General features: G+C 49.5%; 1 protein-coding gene across 2 annotated transcripts in view; it reads right to left on the bottom strand.

Moving 5' to 3' along the window:
* KIF2C (kinesin family member 2C) overlaps positions 1-19,393 on the bottom strand; it is a 28,092-nt gene that overhangs the window by 1,625 nt on the left and 7,074 nt on the right. The window contains exons 3-19 of one of the 2 annotated variants that reach the window (XM_007978998.3): positions 19,288-19,389; positions 19,073-19,121; positions 16,216-16,338; positions 13,426-13,548; positions 12,545-12,645; positions 11,502-11,597; positions 10,368-10,422; positions 10,114-10,276; positions 8,735-8,825; positions 8,411-8,474; positions 8,241-8,332; positions 6,752-6,894; positions 5,581-5,785; positions 5,363-5,473; positions 3,759-3,826; positions 3,291-3,396; positions 3,084-3,197 (exon numbers count right to left, since the gene is read on the bottom strand). In XM_007978998.3, the coding sequence (XP_007977189.1) occupies positions 3,084-3,197; positions 3,291-3,396; positions 3,759-3,826; positions 5,363-5,473; positions 5,581-5,785; positions 6,752-6,894; positions 8,241-8,332; positions 8,411-8,474; positions 8,735-8,825; positions 10,114-10,276; positions 10,368-10,422; positions 11,502-11,597; positions 12,545-12,645; positions 13,426-13,548; positions 16,216-16,338; positions 19,073-19,121; positions 19,288-19,389 (1,806 nt within the window). The remainder of the gene's footprint in view (positions 1-3,083; positions 3,198-3,290; positions 3,397-3,758; positions 3,827-5,362; positions 5,474-5,580; positions 5,786-6,751; positions 6,895-8,240; positions 8,333-8,410; positions 8,475-8,734; positions 8,826-10,113; positions 10,277-10,367; positions 10,423-11,501; positions 11,598-12,544; positions 12,646-13,425; positions 13,549-16,215; positions 16,339-19,072; positions 19,122-19,287; positions 19,390-19,393) is intronic. The other variant, XM_007978999.3, reaches the window with a different exon arrangement.

Below are 19,393 nucleotides of genomic sequence, written 5' to 3' on the forward strand. Positions count from 1 at the left end.
GTTGAGATTACAGGCATGACCCACTGCACCTGGCCAAATGATTATTTTATTTTTGAGACAATCTTGCTCTGTCACCCAGGCCGGAGTGCAGTGACACTATCTCAGCTCACTACAACCTTTGCCTCCCAGGCTCAAGTGATTCTTCTGCCTCAGCCTCCCAAGTAGCTGGGATTACACGCACCTGCCACCATGCCTGGCTAATTTTTGTATTTTTAGTAGAGACGGGGTTTCACCATGTTGGCCAGGCTGGTCTCGAACACTTGACCTCAGGTGATTGCCTGCCTGATCACCTGATTCCTTTTTTTTTTTTTTTTTTTTTTGAGACGGAGTCTCGCTCTGTCGCCCAGGCTGGAGTGCAGTGGCCGGATCTCAGCTCACTGCAAGCTCCGCCTCCCAGGTTCACGCCATTCTCCTGCCTCAGCCTCCCGAGTAGCTGGGACTACAGGCGCCCGCCACCTCGCCCGGCTAGTTTTCTGTATTTTTTAGTAGAGACGGGGTTTCACCGGGTTAGCCAGGATGGTCTCGATCTCCTGACCTCATGATCCGCCCGTCTCGGCCTCCCAAAGTGCTGGGATTACAGGCTTGAGCCACCGCGCCCGGCCCTGATTCTTTTTAAATAATAAATATACGGCCGGGAGTGGTGGCTCACGCCTGTAATCCCAGCACTTTGGGAGGTCAAGGCGGGTGGATCACCTGAGGTTGGGAGTTTGAGACCAGCCCGACCAACATGGAGAAACCCTGTCTCTACTAAAAATACAAAATTAGCTGGGCATGGTGGCGCATGCCTGTAATCCCAGTTATTTGGGAGGCTGAGGCAGGAGAATTGTTTGAACCTGGGAGGCGGAGGTTGCCGTGAGCCATGATCGTGCCATTGCATTCCACCCCCAACCCCAAAACAAGCAAACATAAAACAACCAGTTAATAGGCTGAGCATGGTGGCTCACACTCATAATCCCAGCACTTTGGGAGACTGAGGCAGCCAGATCACTTGAAGTCAGGAGTTCAAGACCAGCCTGGCCAACATGATAAAACCCCATCTCTACTAAAAATACGAAAAATGGCCGGGCACAGTGGCTCAAGCCTGTAATCCCAGCACTTTGGGAGGCCGAGACGGGCAGATCACGAGGTCAGGAGATCGAGACCATCCTGGCTAACATGGTGAAACCCCGTCTCTACTAAAAAATACAAAAAATTAGCTGGGCGTGGTGGCGGGTGCCTGTAGTCCCAGCTACTCGGGAGGCTAAGGCAGGAGAATGGTGTGAACCCGGGAGGCGGAGCTTGCAGTGAGCTGAGATCCGGCCACTGCACTCCAGCCTGGGCGACAGAGCGAGACTCCATCTCAAAAAAAAAAAAAAAAAAAAAAAGGAAAAAGAAAAATTAGACGGGCATGGTGGCAAGCACCTCTAATCCCAGGTACTCAGGAGGCTGAGGCAGGAGAATTGCTGGAACCCAGGAGGCGGAGGCTGCAGTGAGCCAAGATTGCACCACTAAACTCCAGTCTGGGTGACAGAGTGAGATTCTCTCAAAAACAAAAACATATATAGAGAGAGTACACATTTTGGGGGGTACCTTTTAAGATTTTGATGCTTGTATATCTAAATGGTTCGTGAATCTCATGCCCTCATTCCAGTCCCATGAACACGGACACAGCTTGGTCTAGGCACTAGTTTTTCTCTCTTTTTTTTTTTTTTCCCGAGATGGGAGACAATCTTGCTCTGTCACCCAGGTCGGAGTGCAGTGGCACTATCTCAACTCACTACAACCTTCGCCTCCCAGGCTCAAGTGATTCTTCTGCCTCAGACTCCCAAGTAGCTGGGATTACAGGCACCTGCCACCACGCCTGGCTAATTTTTGTATTTTTAGTAGACACAGGGTTTCGCCATGTTGGCCGGGCTGGTTTCGAACTCCTGACCTCATGATCCACCTGCCTTGGCCTCCCAAGGTGTTGGGATTACAAGCATGAGCCACGTGCCTGGCTGGCACTAGTTTTTCTTGAACCCTTTCCAACAATCTCCTAACTGCCTCTACTTTTGCTTTTCCCAAGCATCCAAACCAGGTTCCACATGGTGACCATATGATATATCTAAAGCTCTGACATGCCCATGTCACCACTCTGCTTAACACCCTCCAAAGGCTTCCACTGTCCTCATGATGCAGTCCAGGCCTGTGACCATCTAGAAGGCTCTTTAGCATCAGATCCCTGCTGACCTGTCCATAGCCTTAATTACCCTCCATCACCTGTTCATTCCTTTTGCTTTGACCACAGTAAGCCTCTCATTCATCCTGAAAGTGCCATGTGCTTACAAAACTCTGTACCCCTGAGCACTCCAGGAAGGGGAGGACAGGCCTGAGCACTTACTCTTCACAGTCCCTCCTCGGTTACACCTGCCCCAAGTTCTTCCTTCCTGCTCTGCAATCCTCTGAGCGCCCCACCATTAGGACGTAAATTCCTGCTCCCGGTCACTTCCTCTTCCACAGTAGGGATTACAGTAGCAGGGGCACCTACCACTTACTAAACCCTGGCCACACACTGGGTACTGTGCTGATGCTTTATAAGCATATTACTGAACCCTCAAATACAACCATCCTACCTTGACCATTTCAGAGATGCAAAAACTGAGGCCCAGTGAAGCTAAATGACTTTCACAAGGAAATCAGCTTGTTAATGGAAGAGATAGGATTGATCTCAAGTCACACCCTTAGGGCCTATTACCTATACTTCATGTTTTTTGGCTCTTGGATCCAGCACAAGAGTTGCAACATTCACCAAAAAAAACAAGAGAAGATCCCTGCATATGGATCACCCTTCAAATCCTCTATCAGGAGCATGGAGGAGAGACTAGCTCTGGTTAGCGTGATGTCAGAAAGCCTACGTGTGCCAACCTGCAGAAGGGGTTGTGATAATTAGAAGAACAGCTGGGTTAATAGGCAAAGCATTAAAGAGTGCTGGTGTAGAGGGCTGCTTCTTGCTACCCTAATGTGAACACCTGTGGGAACAAGACCCAGGTCATGTTCTGGGAATGGTACGGAACACACTGAGGGCCGTGCTGCATCCAGTTCTCTGGCCAGGGCCAGCTGCCTACCTGTATGATCTCCTTGAGCTCTTCCACAGCCCTCTCCTCCAGCTCCCTGATCTGAGTCATGGCTTCATTAAAGCTGGACATCTGGGAAGACAGTTCCTCCTCTTCCTTGGATAACTGAGAGGGTCAAAAAGAAAGACAATTGTGTGGCCAGTTGCCACCTCAGCAGGCCACACTTTCTGTCTTGCTTGGCCCCATCCTGGTCCTTACATTGCCTGGAATCAGCGCCCCGTTGGAGCAGGCTTCCATCTCTTCTGTTTCCATTTGAATCAACTGCTCTCCACTGGGCCCACTGTGGGGGCTCAGCTCCTTGACCCTGAGGAAACAAGGAGGTCTCAGATCCCACAGCAGCCCCCTTGGTACTCACCACAGGAGCACGGTACCACCCAGACTTCGAGGCTTGAGGCTCCAAGGGAATGGAATGGCAACCTTGCCTTCAGCCAGGAGAGAGTAAACTAAAGCTGGACTGGAAAAGCCCCTCACCCTGCTGACTCCCCAGCAGGGCCCAGAGAGGACTGGGACAGACCTAGCTTCATGGCTGAACTCCCAAGTCCCAGGTTCAGCATCACAGAGGAGTATACAGTAGGCCCCGAGGCCCCAGAGCCTCCTCCCCTCTCATCACTGCTCTTCCCTTGCCCAGTCCTGTTCCCCATCCCACCTAGTTGTAGGTACTAGTACCTGTCTGCATATCTCAGTGTGTTTAAAGTATATTCACAGGAGCTTATGCCCGGTGAGATCGTGGCAATCTGCAAAAGAGGGATGGGTGATTAAAGGCTGAGAGGCACAGTGAGGATGCTAGATAGCCTGCCCCCGAAGGGCCTCCACTCGGAGAGTTTCTTCAAGCTTCGGAGACCCACATGGTATTGATGGGAGGACTCATTTAGCACCGTGCTGTGCTAGGCCACTTGCCTCATGGGCATTGCAAATTAAGATGCCTCAGACTTTGGTTTCCTACTTTCAAAGACACATCTAATTATATTTCACTTCATTATTCCTTTACTGAGACAGTCTTGCTACCAAGGTCCTATCTTTTCTTTTTTTTTTTTTTTTTTGAGACAGAGTCTCACTCTGTTGCCCAGACCAGAGTGCAGTGGTGCGATCTTGGCTCACTGCAAGCTCCGCCTTCCGGGTCCATGCCATTCTCCTGCCTCAGCCTCCTGAGTAGCTGGGACTACAGGTGCCTGCCACCACACCCAGCTAATTTTTGTATTTTTTAGTAGAGACGGGGTTTCACATTAGCCAGGATGGTTGTCTCAATCTCCTGACCTTGTGATCCTCCCGCCTCGGCCTCCCAAAGTGCTGGGATTACAGGCATGAGCCACCGCGCCCAGCCCAAGGTCCTATCTTTTTTTTTTTTTTTTTTTTTTGAGACGGAGTCTCGCTCTGTCGCCCAGGCTGGAGTGCAGTGGCCGGATCTCGGCTCTCTGTAAGCTCCGCCTCCTGAGTTCACGCCATTCTCCTGCCTCAGCCTCCCGAGTAGCTGGGACTACAGGCGCCCGCCACCTCGCCCGGCTAGTTTTCTTTTTGTATTTTTTAGTAGAGACGGGGTTTCACCGTGTTAGCCAGGATGGTCTCAATCTCCTGACCTCATGATCCGCCCGTCTTGGCCTCCCAAAGTGCTGGGATTACAGGCGTGAGCCACCGCGCCCAGCCCAAGGTCCTATCTTAAAGCTCTGTGGCTTCTGCTGGAAACTTCAGTTCCCTTAGGCCGAGGGATAATGCCTTAGGTCCAGGGTTTAGAGCTTAGTCAGAAAATCCTACCTTCCTTATGAAAAAGGCCCCTACCCAAAGGGTAGGGGAGAATATTCTCGAGGGAAAGGATGGCAGATCTCACATACAAGGGTTTGGGGATAAAACAGGGAAGAGGAAGTCATTCAAGAACACAGCTTTATGATCCAGGCTATTTCTATTTTCTAGGCTGGGAGCCAATAAACCTGAGGGAAGCCATGGAAGAAACAAGGACTTCCCTTTCCTGCTGACCCAAAGGCCCATCTTCTGAATTCTGGAACCCCTTTTTCATCCAGTAATGGAGGAATGACCCCTCCCAAAGCAAGAGCTGCATCTACACATCTTAAAGGGAATAGATCCCTTCCTCCCCGCTTGGTTAGGCCACAAGGAGGCTGGTGCATTAAAGCAGGATCTGGAAGCTTAGTCACAGTAGAGCCTGGAAACACAGGCAGCCGGCAGTGCTGAGCTTCCTGCCCAGGGACAGGACTAAGTGTCTCTATGGAAGGCAACTCTGTCTCCTCTCGCACCATCACCTTCAAAGTGAACCTACTCACCATGCAAGTCCTAGAGTTCTCCCCAATGAAGGAGTCCCTCAGCACCTGTGTCAGCTTGCTCTCACGGAACGGGGTGTGAGCCTTGTTCTGTCCCAGGGCCCTGATGCACTCCTGTGGGGGCAGCAGTAACAACTGAGGTCCCTTCTTTCCTTGCACTGACCCCTCCCCATCCCTTCCCAGCAGCTCTCCCGGCCAACCAGCTCTAGCTGCCCCACTACCTTCAGGGCTAAGAGACTCTTGTTGATTTCTGCGCCCTCCATGCGGGTCTGCCGGTCAGCACTGGAAGTGTCTGCACCTCGCTCATTCCCTGCCAGATCTACCAAAGAGAACTTGCCATGCATTTTCCCTTTAGCTCGAAGAAGAATCTGGAAGCAGGCGTGGGAGCGGGAGGAATTGGAGTTGGCAAATGTCTGCCCAGAGGTTCTGTGGTAAAGAAAGGTTATGAGATTCTGTGGTCACCAGCCCCTAAGGCACCCAAGTCCACAGAAGTTCTCTAGGAAGGGCAGGACACAGGTTAGGAGGCGAAGAAATCCTGTGTCTTCCTGTCCCAGGCTTCCATCTTGCTCTCCCTGGGTAGCAATTCTCCCTCCAGCTCTGGACCTAATACATTTTCCTGGCAGCCAAATTAGTACTGGATTCTGGACTAGGGAATCTTGCTACCAAGATCCTATCTTTTCTTTTTTTTTTTTTCTCCTTTGCCAGACCTGGAGCCCTAGAAGTGGGAGGATAAATTGCCTCTGCTACAAAGGGCCCACAGGGAAGGGGGAAGCTGTCATGAACCACCTGCCAGAACTTGAGGACCCTGTAGAGGGCAGCCCCCTCCCTGGGCCTCCATATCTGCCTAGCGCTCCACTGTACCAATATCCACAGCCCTAGTGGAAAAGTGCTCCCCTACTTCTGTGCAGAGGGGGTATGAACCCATTACTCCCAGCCCAGAACAGACCCAGAGCTCCTGACTTCCACCACAAAGGGAGGGAAGAGCAAGGAGGAACCCAGAGAAGCCAGGAAGCATGACTTTGGGGTAACGCTTTGACTTGTTCTTTTTATTTTTTTGAGAGTCTCGCTCTGCCATGCAGACTGGAGTGCAGTGGTGCGATCATAGCTCACTGCAACCTCGAACTCCTGGCCTGAAGTGATCCTCTTGCTTCATTTTCCCAAACTGCTGAGATTATAGGTGTGAGCCACTGTACCCGACCTGACTTGGTTCTGATTAGCCTCTGGCCCTGGGGTCATATGTCTTATAGAGACCCTATAAAGCAGAGGCCTTCGCAGCCCTTACCAAACTGGGCAAAGCAGCACTCTGTGTAAACAGAAATGTGCTCAGAGTTAGACTTTACTCATGAACCAGACATGAGACGGTCGCTCCTTCCCCAGCACCAGGACTCTGACCTGCAGGCGCTGCCCATGTCGATCATCTTAATGACGTCATCAGCAGAGTTAACCAGGTGCTCCTGCAGCCCCACCACTTGCACCTGTTGCTTGCCGTCCTCCAGCACGCGCAGCTTGGCCTTCTTGTTGAGCAGGTCAAACAGCTGTGCCAGGCAGGGGGAATGAGGCTAAGGCCACTGGGCACCAGGCACCCTACCCGACTGCTCCCTCCTACAGAGCCTGCCCAGCTCAGACAAGAGCCAGCAGCAGGAAAGGCAGAGAACATGAGATGATGGATGTCAGCCTAGCAGAGGGCAATATACTTGGGATCTAAGCCGAACTGCCTCAGTTTACTGTGACTCTGGTACCTTACTAGCTGTGTGAGCCTGGGCAAGTTAATAACCACTCTAGCCTTGCGTCTCATCTGTAAAGCCGAGACAGATAGCGCTTAGAATAGCACATAGCTCCTAACATCTTTTTTTTTTTTTGAGACGGAGTCTGGCTCTGTGGCCCAGGCTGGAGTGCAGTGGCCGGATCTCAGCTCACTGCAAGCTCTGCCTCCCGGGTTTACGCCATTCTCCTGCCTCAGCCTCCCTAGTAGCTGGGACTACAGGTGCCCACCATCTCACCTGGCTAGTTTTTTGTATTTTTTTTGGTAGAGAGGAGGTTTCACTGGGTTAGCCAGAATGGTCTCGATCTCCTTACCTCGTGATCCGCCCGTCTCGGCCTCCCAAAGTGCTGGAATTACAGGCTTGAGCCACCGTGCCCAGCCTAATATCTTCTTATTATTATTTTGAGACAGAGTTTAGCTCTTGTCACCCAGGCTGGAGTGCAATGGCACAAGCTCTGCCTCCTGGGTTCAAGCGATTCTCCTGCCTCAGCTTCCTGAGTAGCTGGGATTACAGGTGCCCACAACCATGCCCAGCTAATTTGTTGTGTGTTTTTAGTAGAGATGGGGTTTCACCATGTTAGCCAGGCTGGTCTCGAACTCCTGACCTTAGGTGACTTGCCTGCCACAGCCTCCCAAACTGCTGGGATTATAGGCGTGAGTCACCACGCCCAGTCCCTAATATCTTATTAATGATAAATATTAGCTATTTTTATTATCTAGATCCCACTCTAGGGAAAGCAACTCTGTAGAAGCACACAGTGCATACAGAGAGGGGTGGAAAGAGATATATGGGGGTGCGGAAAGGGAAAGAATGAATATGAGACTGAATGTGCACAATCAGGGAAGACAGGATGAAGGAAATAGGCTGAGGGAGGTCAGGACACACACAGGCAAACCTGGCACCTGAGAGGGGGCCCTGAGGAGTATTCTTGCCATATTTGTTCAACTTAGGCGCCATCTCACCATCAGATGAAACCCCCTACATGTGCATGCCAGGGCAGAGTGGCCCATCAGTGGCTTGACAGCTAATAGGTTTTTGGCTTCAACTTCTAGCCAACTTCAAGGTTTTAAAATGTGCTGGGTCCCAACAGTGTAAACAAGGGGCTTCCCACCAGCTACCTTCCCATTGTAGATCTCGAAGAATGTCACATAGACTTCCAAGCCCAATTTCCGGTAGCAGGGTTGATTCTTCAGGAGGAAGACGTCCCGGGCTGAGGGAGAGAACCTTGCTAAGCAAACAACATGCCTTTTTGCTGCCCAACCCTGAAGCAGCAGTACACAGTACTTACAGGCCATGGCATAAATCCCTTTGGATGCATTCTGGGCTTTCCCAGAGAGGTCTCCGCCCATAGTCTGCAAAGGGAAGGGGTAGACGACCATGGAAAAGGGCCGTTGGCCTAGGGCAGAGCACTACTGGCCCATCACCACAGTGGGCCACAACAAAGCCAGAAGGCTGGACCTAAAGCCCCTCCCTGTGTCTGACATGGCAAGGCCATCTGGTGATGGGGCATCTGCAACAAGGGGCCTTTCTTAAGAAACTCATGGTCTCCTCTTACAGGGAGCCAGGGATGCACAATGGAAAGGCTCTTTCCCTGCCAGGCCTCAATACTCACATGTGTCTTGCCACTTCCTGTCTGGCCATATGCAAAACAAGTTGCTTTTCCACCTTCAAAGATTGTCTGTACCAGTGGCCTTGCTGTGAACCTAGAAGAGGGATAGAGTATTTGTATCTGTTCCCAAAATGTGCTCCTTGGAACATGTCCTGCCACGCTTTCACTGCAGAGTTCTCAGGGTCGATTCCTCCTTCTAAGAATAGCACTCCTCTCTTGCCTCAGTGATCCCACCTGACCCCAACCCCACTTACAAATCTAAATACTCTTAGCAAACTGGCAGTGGGATGGGGGTTGGGGGATCCCTGGGCTGACTACCCAGGAGCAAGCTGATGGCCCATACTCTAAGTCATCCAACCTTTCCTCTGACCCTGGAGACACAGGATGAAAGCCTAAGCTCAGCATCCAACTTCCAGCAGAAGAGACACTACTGGCTGGGCATGGTGGCTCACGCCTGTAATCCCAGAACTTTGGGAGGCCGAAGTGTGTGGATCACCTGAGCTCAGGAGTTTTGAGACCAGCCTGACCAACATGGTGAAACTATCTGTACTAAAAATACAAAAAATTAGCCAGGTGTGGTGGTGCATGCCTGTAATCCCAGCTACTTAGGAGGCTGGGGCAGGAGAATTGCTTAAACCTGGGAGGCGGGGGTTGCAGTGAGCTGAGATCTCACCACTGCACTCCAGCCTGGGTGACAGACTGACTGAGACCCCGTCTCAAAAAAATAAATAAATAAATAAAAATAAAATAAATATCCCTATGAGGGTACTGGGTGCTGTATTAGAAAGAGCAGATCCGGGGCCGGGCGCAGTGGCTCATACCTTTAATTGCAGCACTTTGGGAGGCCAAGGCGAACAGATCACCTGAGGTCAGGAGTTCGAGACCAGCCTGACCAACAGGGCGAAACCCTGTCTTTACTAAAAACACAAAATTAGCCAGGTGTGATGGTGGGCACCTGTAATCCCAGCTACTCAGGAGGCTGAGGCAGGAGAATTGCTGGAACCTGGGAGGCGGAGGTTGCAGTGAGCCGAGATTGTGCCCCTGCACTCTAGTCTGGGCAACAAGAGTGAAATTCTTTCTCAAAAAAAAAAAAAAAGCAGCAGAGCAGATCCCAGTGGACAATGAGATGGCTGCATAAGGCACAGGAAGAACCCCTGGAGCCTGGCCAACCCTGCCTCAGCATATAATGGGTAATACCTCATTATTCAGGATCCACTCAAGGATGGGCGACTAAGCTGCCAAAGGGTATGACGCAAAGAAAACACAGAAGCGAGGAAGAGCCTCAGAATTCAGCATGTCTGTGAGTAGCGTTACCACCATGTCCCACAACAAAAAGGGTATGGAAGGGCACAAGGAGGGAAAAATGGATGCAAGGGACTAACCTGTAGACAACTTCATTTGAAGCTGTTTCATCAAATGCAAAGTCAAAGCAGAATGCTTGGTTCTCCAGATACTTTGTTAAGTCCACTTTCAACTTGGGTTCATGTACCAAGAGGAGACACTTGCTAGGAATGGAAATCACATCAATTTCCTTCTTGGCCAGTTCTGCAGAAGGAGAGTATTTCAGGGGGTGCTCCCTGGAAACAGAAGGCCCCTTAGTCAGTCTGAAGCCTCTTCCTGACTGAACAGGACTTACCTTGCTTATTCAGTGGGCGTTTCCTAACACAGACACATATTCTGTGCTCTTCGATCTGCAAGTGGATGAGAGGAGGCAACCAACAGCAAAGGGTCAGAGCAATTTCAAAAGCAAGCTTGTCCAGAACTTCCACCCCTTCCAATCCCATGTCTGGCCCAGTCAGAGGACAAGGTCTAACACTAGGACCCCTGCATCCTCCATTAGATACTCCAGAGCACAAGATGAGAGCACTGGATTTTGTTCCCATTTTTCTCACTCTGCTGTCTACAGGAGTTTCAGCGCTGCTTTCATGATTCTTACTAATGCAGGAATCTAGCCAACCTACGGTAGTGGGAGTGGAACCCAGTTTATAAAGATCAGACCCCTCCCATGCGGGCCTCCCTAGCTTCAGCCCACCAAAGGATATTAAAAAATAACCTCGGCTGGACATATTGGCTCACGCCTGTAATTCCAGAACTTTGGGAGGCCAAGGTGGGCAGATCATGAGGTCAGGAGTTCGAAACCAGCCTGGCCAACATGGTGAAACCCCATCTCTACTAAAAATACAAAAATTAGCTGGACTTGGTGGCACATGCCTGTAATCCCAGCTAATGGGGAGGCTGAGGCAGGAGAATTGCTTGAACCTGGGAGGCAGAGGCTGCAGTGAGCCAAGATCATGCCATTGTACTCCAGCCTGGGCGACAGAGTGAGACTCCGTCTCAAAAAATAAAATAAAATAGCCTCTGCCAGGCACGGTGGCTTACACCTGTAATCCCAGCACTTTGGGAAGTCGAGGCGGGCAGATCGCTTGAACCCAGAAGTTCGAGATTGGCCTGGGCAACGTGGTGAAACCCCCATCTGCCAAAAATACAAAAAATCAGCAGGGTGCGGTGGAATGCATCTGTGGTCCCAGCCACCTGGGAGGCTGAGGTAGGGAGGATCACTCAAGCCCAGGGAAGTGGAGGTTGCAGTGATCCAAGATCGCACCACTGCACTCCAGCCTGCGTGACAGAGTGAGACCCCATCTCAAAAAAAAAAATAAAACGCTCAAAGGTGAGTAAAGATTCCTGCATGCCCTCATTCCTGTGAAGAGAAGTTGTCTATCCCTCAATTGTACACTTATTCAAGAAAGAGAAGTTCTTTAGATGTACTTACAGGATCAGTCATAGTAAGCGGATGACATTCCAAAGTAGCCCGAAATTCTTTAATCATTCGGGCAAATTCCCAGTTTGGAAAACTACTGTCATACTCCTGGTTTGAGACGAGAGTGAAAAAGGGCAGACTGTTAAGATATAAGTGCTCTCAGACCCCTATGCGGCAGCAGCAATCGCTCTTTGCTCACCACCCTTCACAGTTGTCAAAGTCCCCGCCCTGGCTGTAGGTTGAGAAGCCAGGTACAAAGCACTGGGGAAGAGACTGGCAGAGGGGCCTAAGCATACACCAAAGCATGCTAGAAACTGGGACTAGGGCCAGTTCCACATTTTAGGAGGCACAGCAGCAGACTGGGCTACCTAGAAGCAATGAACCCAAATAAGGGGACTATACTGCAGTCCCTGCCCTCCAAATGCGTACAACTCGGGGGAGGGTGGGAGAAAGCAGACCAATTATGCCCTACAGCTCCTCTGGCCATCCTGCCATGTGAGCATGTGATGGGCTTGCTTACTAGACAATCAGCATGAAATATTCCTCATCTAAGGACCTTCAGAAACATTTCTGAATTACTTGTTCTCTGAATCCTGATAAACCAGTTAAATTTCCTGGATATCAGAATTGGAGCCTCAGAGGCCAGATGCAATGGCTTATGCCTACAATCCCGGCACTTTAGAAGGCCAAGAGTTCCAGACCAGCCTGGGCAAAATAGCGAAACTCTGTCTCTACTAAAAATACAAAAAAGTAGCTGGCACACGCCTGTAATCCCAGCTACTTGGGAGGCTGAGGCACAAGAATCACTTGAACTCAGAGGTGGAGGTTGCAGTGAGCCGAGATCACACCACTGCACTCCAGCCTGGGCAACAGAGTAAGACTCTGTCTCAAAAAAAAAAAAAAAAAAAAAAAAAAAAAAACAAAAAACAGGTTTGGGGCCTCAAGAACTGGAGCCTCAGAAATGCTGGGGCCCAACTGTATCTCGGCTGCGTGTAGGGTTTCGGTTAAGGACAACTGTCCAAAAACCCTTGCCCTAGGCCTCCCAAGAAAGGTACCTGAGCTCGTTTCATTCTCATTTCAGAGTTCTGGGCCTTCTTCTCTTCTCGCTTGTTCTTCATTTTTTCCACTTCCTTCACAATACATGATTTCCTCCGAACTACAAAAACATTAAAAAAAAAAAAAAGGAAGCCCACTGTTACCAGTCTAAGCCAGCCTGCTTTTTTCTGAGTACTGGGCCTTTCCCAGGGAGAGGCCTTCTCTAGATCCTTACTCTTAAATCACTATATGCAAAAAGAAGTAATAGATGTGACTCTTGGGATGGACAAGTCCACAAAGTAGTGGCCTGGCCAGTGTGAAGTCAAATAGTGATAACTGTACTCCAGTTCTAACCCAAGCTTTCCCTAAGCATCTTAGCTACTTTCTCAACAACCACAGAGGTGAGACAGTTCTTGTTTTTTTGTTTTGTTTTTTTTCTTTTTTTTGAGACGGAGTCTCTGTCGCGTAGGCTGGAGTGCAGTGGCCGGATCTCAGCTCACTGCAAGCTCCGCCTCCCGGGTTCATGCCATTCTCTTGCCTCAGCCTCCCGAGTAGCTGGGACTACAGGCGCCCGCCACCTCGCCCGGCTAGTTTTTTGTATTTTTTAGTAGAGACGGGGTTTCACCGTGTTAGCCAGGATGGTCTTGATCTCCTGACCTCGTGATCTGCCCATCTCGGCCTCCCAAAGTGCTGGGATTACAGGCTTGAGCCACCGCGCCCGGCCAGACAGTTCTTGTTTTGTCTTGATAATGAAAGACTGATTCCATGGCCAAAGGAAAACATGCCCCCATGTGACAAACAGGGCTTGAACTCAGGTGCCAAGGTAAGCCAGGTTTAGGACGGGATGTTAACTATCTGTGCCTCACTAGAAACAGAACAGCAGACAGCTCAGTGTGTCTACCTGAGTTCACAGGGTTTGTAGAAGAGCTGCCTCGGATGGAATGGACTTGCTCTTCCACCTCCTCGCTGACCATCCTCAATGGTATTTCAGCCACTGCGGGGCAGGAAGGCCTAGGGTGGGCAGCTGTAGGGGAACAAGAGTCACTGGAGAAGCAGGTAGGTATACCACAGGCATCTCACCTGAGCCCACGGCCCTGGTTATGGGCCGGGAGAGTGACCTGCGTGCTCAGCAAGGCTCTTACAGTATGTGCAGAGCTTGTACTTTTCCCTTCAGCTCAGCCCACACTCTCACCCTGACCACGTTTTCCGCAAGGGCTGGCTCCTAGGGTCAAAATATCTTAAAAGGTATGTGAACAGTTCAGTATGGGCTTTGACATGAAGGGAAAAGCCTCTGAGGACATGAACTCTTTAGACTTCACCCAAGCATGGGTTCTCAGGTCAGGCCAGGTCTGGTCTTAGGGAGAAAAGTCAGGCCTTTCTGACTTCTCCCAAGCCTCAGGAACCCAGGTGGTTAACAGGAGCAAAGACTGAAAAGCTAGGGTGACGGGGAACTGGGGAAACAACTAACCAGATTGATTCAATACAGAAAGGTCCAATCCACAACACCTCATTACTTCCCATACTTGGTCATGACCCATTCATTTACTTTCATCCTATTAGAGCTAAATTTGATATATGTAAAGTGTAATGGTTGTGTGTCTTACAAAATTTGCATCTGCTTTATATAATCTATTAAAGACTGACAAACAATTCACATTAAAAATTTTTGTTTATATTTACTAATTTTCCACACCTCATCTGACTCACTTAAAAAATTTTAAAATTGTGCGAACCCGGGAGGCAGATCTTGCAGTGAGCCGAGATCACGCCACTGCATTCCAGCCTGGGCAACAGAGACTCCGTCTCAAAAAAAAAAATTTTAAATTTAATTTATATAGGCTGGGTGTGGTGGCTCGCTCACACCTGTAATCCCAGCTGGGAGGCCGAGGTGGGTGGATCACGAGGTCAGGAGATTGAGACCATCCTGGCTAACACTGTGAAACCCCATCTCTACTAAAGAAATACAGAAAAATTAGCCGGGCATGGTGGTGGGTGCCTGTAGTCCCAGCTACTCAGGAGGCTGAAGCAGGAGAATGGCATGAACCCGGGAGGCGGAGCTCACAGTAAGCTGAGATCGCGCCACTGCACTCCAGCCTAGGTGACAGAGCGAGACTCCGTCTCAAAAAAAAAAAAAAAAAATTCAATTTATATAAAGTACAAAAAAGGGCCGGGCGCAGTGGCTTATGCCTGTAATCCCAGCACTTTGCGAGGCAGAGGCGGGCAGATCACGAGGTCAGGAGTTTGAGATCAGCCTGGCCAATGTGATGAAACCCTGTCTCTACTAAAAATACAAAAATTAGCTGGGTGTGGTGGTGTGCACCTGTAGTCCTAGCTAGTCGGGAGGCTGAGCCAAGATAATCACTTGAACCTGGGAGGCAGAGGTTGCAGTGAGCCGAGATCAAGCCATAGCACTCCAGCCTGGGTGATGGAGCGAGACTCTGTCTCAAAAAAAAGAAAAAAAAAGTATAAAAAGAGGGCCAGGTGCGGTAGCTCACACCTGTAATCCCAGAACTTTGGGAGGCCAAGGCAGGCGGATCACATGAGGTCGGGTGTTTGAGACCAGCCTGACCAACATGGAGAAATCCTGTCTCTACTAAAAAGACAAAATTAGCCGGGCATGGTGGCACATGCCTGTAATCCCAGCTACTTGGGAGGCTGAGGCAGGAGAATTGCTGGAACCCAGGAGGCGGAGATTGAGGTGAGCCAAGATTGAGTATTGCACTCCAGCCTGGGCAACAAGAGCAAAACTCCATCTCAAAAGAAAAACAAAGTACAAAAAGAAGGCTGAGCACGGTGGCTCACGCCTGTAATCGCAGCACTTTAGGAGGCCAAGGTGGGCGGATCACTTGAGGCCAGGAGTTCGAGACCAGCCTGGCCAACATGGCAATACCCCATCTCTACTAGAAATACAAAAATTAGCCGGGCATAGTGGCACATGCCTGTAATCCCAGCTACTCAGGAGGCTGAGGCGGGAGAATTGGTTGAACCTAGGAGGCGGAAGTTGTGGTAAGCCAAGATCATGCCATTGCACTCCAGCCTGGGTGACAGAGTGAGACTCCGTCTCAATAAATAAATAAATAAATACAGAAAGAAAAAAAGCTAATTAATGCTATTAGAAGTCAGGATTATAGGTACCCTTGAGGGGATTAGGAGCTGGAAATGTGCCCAACAGGGACTTTTGAAGTTCTGGTAATGCTCTGATCATATTAGTTATGAGTGAGTTCTGTTTATGAAAATTCACTGAACTTAATGCTATGTGTACTTAGACCTTAGACTCCTCAACTATGTCAGAGGGCTTCTGCCCAGTCTTTCACCACTTGTGAAAGACTGATTCCATGGCCACAGGAAAACATGCCCGCATGTGAGAAACAAGGCTTGAACTCAGGTGCTTTGAAGTACTGGTAATGCTCTGATCATGTTAGATACATAAGTGTGTTCAGTTTACGAAAATTCACAGAACTATGTACTCAATGCTATGTGTACATGTCTGGGTGTATGTGTGTGTAATGTTTCAATTAAGTTTTTCAAAAAAGAGATGATTTCCAAATAAGCAAGCCGTGTTGGTAGGGAAGGAGCAGACCAGTTCTGAAGCTGGGGGAATAGATGAATCTCAGGATATTCTAGCACAGGGACCAAGCAATGTGCTTCAGGGCCTCAAACATGGCAGGTGTGGGGCACTTTCGTTACTCACGAGGAACTGAAAACTGCTTGCGGGTGTTTGCAGCTGCAGGCAGCTCCACCTCCATGTCATTCTCCTGAGCAGTGACGCGAAGCTCCGAGACAGTGGACATGCGAGCGGAGCGAGTTCGAAGACCTGGAGAACCGAGAGCAGTAGCCAGTCAGTGCTGCATGATCTGGAGGGTGGTCAGGGGCAAACCTCCAAGTTTTGTACAAGGTGAAATTGGTCCCAGCCACCAGGAAAGGGGCTCACCAACTTCCCATATTCCTTAGAAAGGAAAAATTAGACCAAGTACCAGTACCCCCAAATTGTGCAAATTTTGTCCACATTGTGCAAATCCAGGAGCTCCTGAGGGCAAGGATATCTCCCACAAAGAGCATCTGTCTTGAGTAAGTACAGGGACCTATAGCTATCTTGAAAACATTTCTGGAGAGAGAGAGACCTAATCTAAGTCCTTGAGAAAAAGTATTATTATTACTATTTTATTTATTTATTTTTTTTTTTGAGGAGTTTCGCTCTTGTTGCCCAGGCTGGAATGCAATCTCGGCTCACTACAACCTCTGCCTCCCGGGTTCAAGCAATTCCCCTGCCTCAGCCTCCCGAGTAGCTGGGACTACAGGCATGTGCCACCACATCCAGCTAATTTTTGTATTTTTTTTTTTAGTAGAGACGGGGTTTCACCATGTTGGCCAGGATGGTCTTGATCTCTTGACCTTGTGATCCACCCGCCTCAGCCTCCCAAAGTGCTGGGATTACGGGCGTGAACCACCGCGCCCAGCCCATCTTTTTCTTGAGACAGAGTCTTACACTGTCAGCCAGGCTGGAGTGCAGTGATGCAATCTTGGCTCACTGCAACCTCTGCCAAAACCAGCTTCTACCGAGTTTCTGAGTATTGCAAGTTCAAGCTGATGGCTATATATAATCCATATCTTGAATTTTTACAATCTTCCTGTTTCCCTAATGATTTTATTTTTTATTTTTATAATAAGATTGGGTCTTGCTATGTTGCCCAGGCTGGTCTCAAACTCCTAGGTTAAGCCATCTTCCTGCCTCAACCTCCCAAAGCACTGGACTTACAGGTGTGAGCCATTACATCTAGCCCCAAATGATCTGTAATTTTTTTTTTTTAAGACCGAGTCTCGCTCTGTCGCCCAGGCTGCAGTACAGTAGCACAATCTCCGCTCACTGCAACCTCCACCCCCTGGGCTCAAAGAATTATCTTGCCTCAGCTTCCTGAGTAGCTGGGATTATAGGTGCCCGTCACCACGCCTGGCTAATTTTTGTATTTTTAGGAGAGACAGGGGTTTCACCATGTTGGCCAGGCTGGTCTCAAACTCCTGACCTCAGGTGATCCACCTGCCTAGGCCTCCTAAAGTGCTGGGATTACAGGCGTGAGCCACACCGCGCCTGGCCAGTTTTTTATATTTTTAATAGAGACAGGGTTTCACCATGTTGACCAGGCTGGTCTGGAACACCTGACCTTAGGTTATCTGCCCACCTTGGCCCCCCAAAGTGCTGGGATTACAGGCATGAGCCACCTCTCAGGGCCTTAAAGACTTTTTTTTTCTATTAAAATGAGCTGTGTAGCTGGGCATGGTGGTGTGTGCCTGTAGTCCCAGCACTTTGGGAGGCTGAGGCAGGAGGACTGCTTGAAGCTAGGAGTTCAAGACCAGCTTAGGCAACAAAGTGAGACCCCCCATCCTAAAAAAAAAAAAAAAAAAGCTATTGGCTGGGCATGGTGGCTCACGCCTGCAATCCTGGCACTTTGGGAGGCTGAAGCAGGAGGATCCCTTGAGGCCAGGAGTTTGAGACTAGCCCAGGCAACATAGTGAGACCTTGTCTCTACAAAAAAAAAAAAAAAAAAAAAAAATTAGCCAGCTGTGATGAGGCACACCTGTAGTCCCAGCTACATGGGAGGCTGAGGTGGGAGGACTGCCTGAGCCCAGGAGTTCAAGGCTACAGTGAGCTATGATCATATCATGGTATTCTAGCATGGACAACCAAGTGAGACCCTGCCTTTGAAAAATAAAAAACAAAAAGCTGTGGCAATATCCTTTGAGGACATGAACACGGAATGGGACTGCTGCGAGTCCCAACTCTCCTGCATTCCCTTGTGGTACACCCAGCAAGAAAGGGCCAGCACCACAACAGTCAGGCCCAAGCTTGCAATGGCCTCCACCCAGGGCCCCCAGAACCTGAAGCTCCAGCCACGTATTCTGGGAGTCCCTGAGGTAGCTGGATCCTTTTGCGGCAATGATGACCCCTAGACCTGGAGAGCTGTGCAGGTCACCAGCCTTCAAGGTACAACTGGCTTTAAGCTGGATCTTTTGGGAAGCTTACCCCCTAGAGTCACAGTCTATCATGTCGTCAAAGTAGGTTTTCACAGACTACTTCTGCAGAGAGAGCCCAACCGCCTAAATCACCAGGCAATGCTGTTATTCTCTCCAGCCCCAGCCATCCCTCTCTATAGTGCCACCAACTGTACTTCTAAACAACCCACAGACCTAGTGTCTCCCTTTTTCAAAGCCTCTTTCCAGGGCATACTGTTCCCCTGAGGAGGCTGAGCCCTGAGGGAAGAAAACAGGCCTACCAATGGCTGATTCCCACTCTCCTTAGCATCAGGCTCTGGATTATACAGAAAAGGTTTCCAGGCCAGGCAGCATATTTCCTAAATGCACCAGGTCTCTTAAAGGTTGGCCTGATAGCTGTAGGTTGGATTCTTCCTCATAGAGAAAGAAGCTTGGAACATAGGCAGGACTCAGCCTACATAGAAACCACCTGCAAAAGAGGAGCTTCCACAACTCTGAGTCCTAGAAACATAATTCCTGACACAAATTCGATGACAGTAAGCTAGTAGAAATCCACTTACTTTCTTTTGGAGCAGGAATTTTGGAGTTGACGGATCTCCGTTTTTGTTTCTGAAAAACAAATCAAATTGTCACAATATATGGCTCTTATCAATTCTCAAGGGCCTATCCTGGGCCCATGTATTATGCTAAAATGCCAGACAATCAATCAGCAAAGAGCCAATAAGCAAAGTGAATCCTCTGGGGCACTGGCTGCAGCCAGATGACAGGCACCTACCTGGATTGTTACATTTTCCTGCAGGGGCAGATTGTCCTTTGGATGTAAGGGAAGAAGCTGTAAGAGTTCTGGGTTTATTGCAGCCACATCATCAAAATCAATCTGC

Source organism: Chlorocebus sabaeus, chromosome 20, assembly GCF_047675955.1.
Source record: "Chlorocebus sabaeus isolate Y175 chromosome 20, mChlSab1.0.hap1, whole genome shotgun sequence".
NCBI lineage: Eukaryota > Metazoa > Chordata > Mammalia > Primates > Cercopithecidae > Chlorocebus > Chlorocebus sabaeus.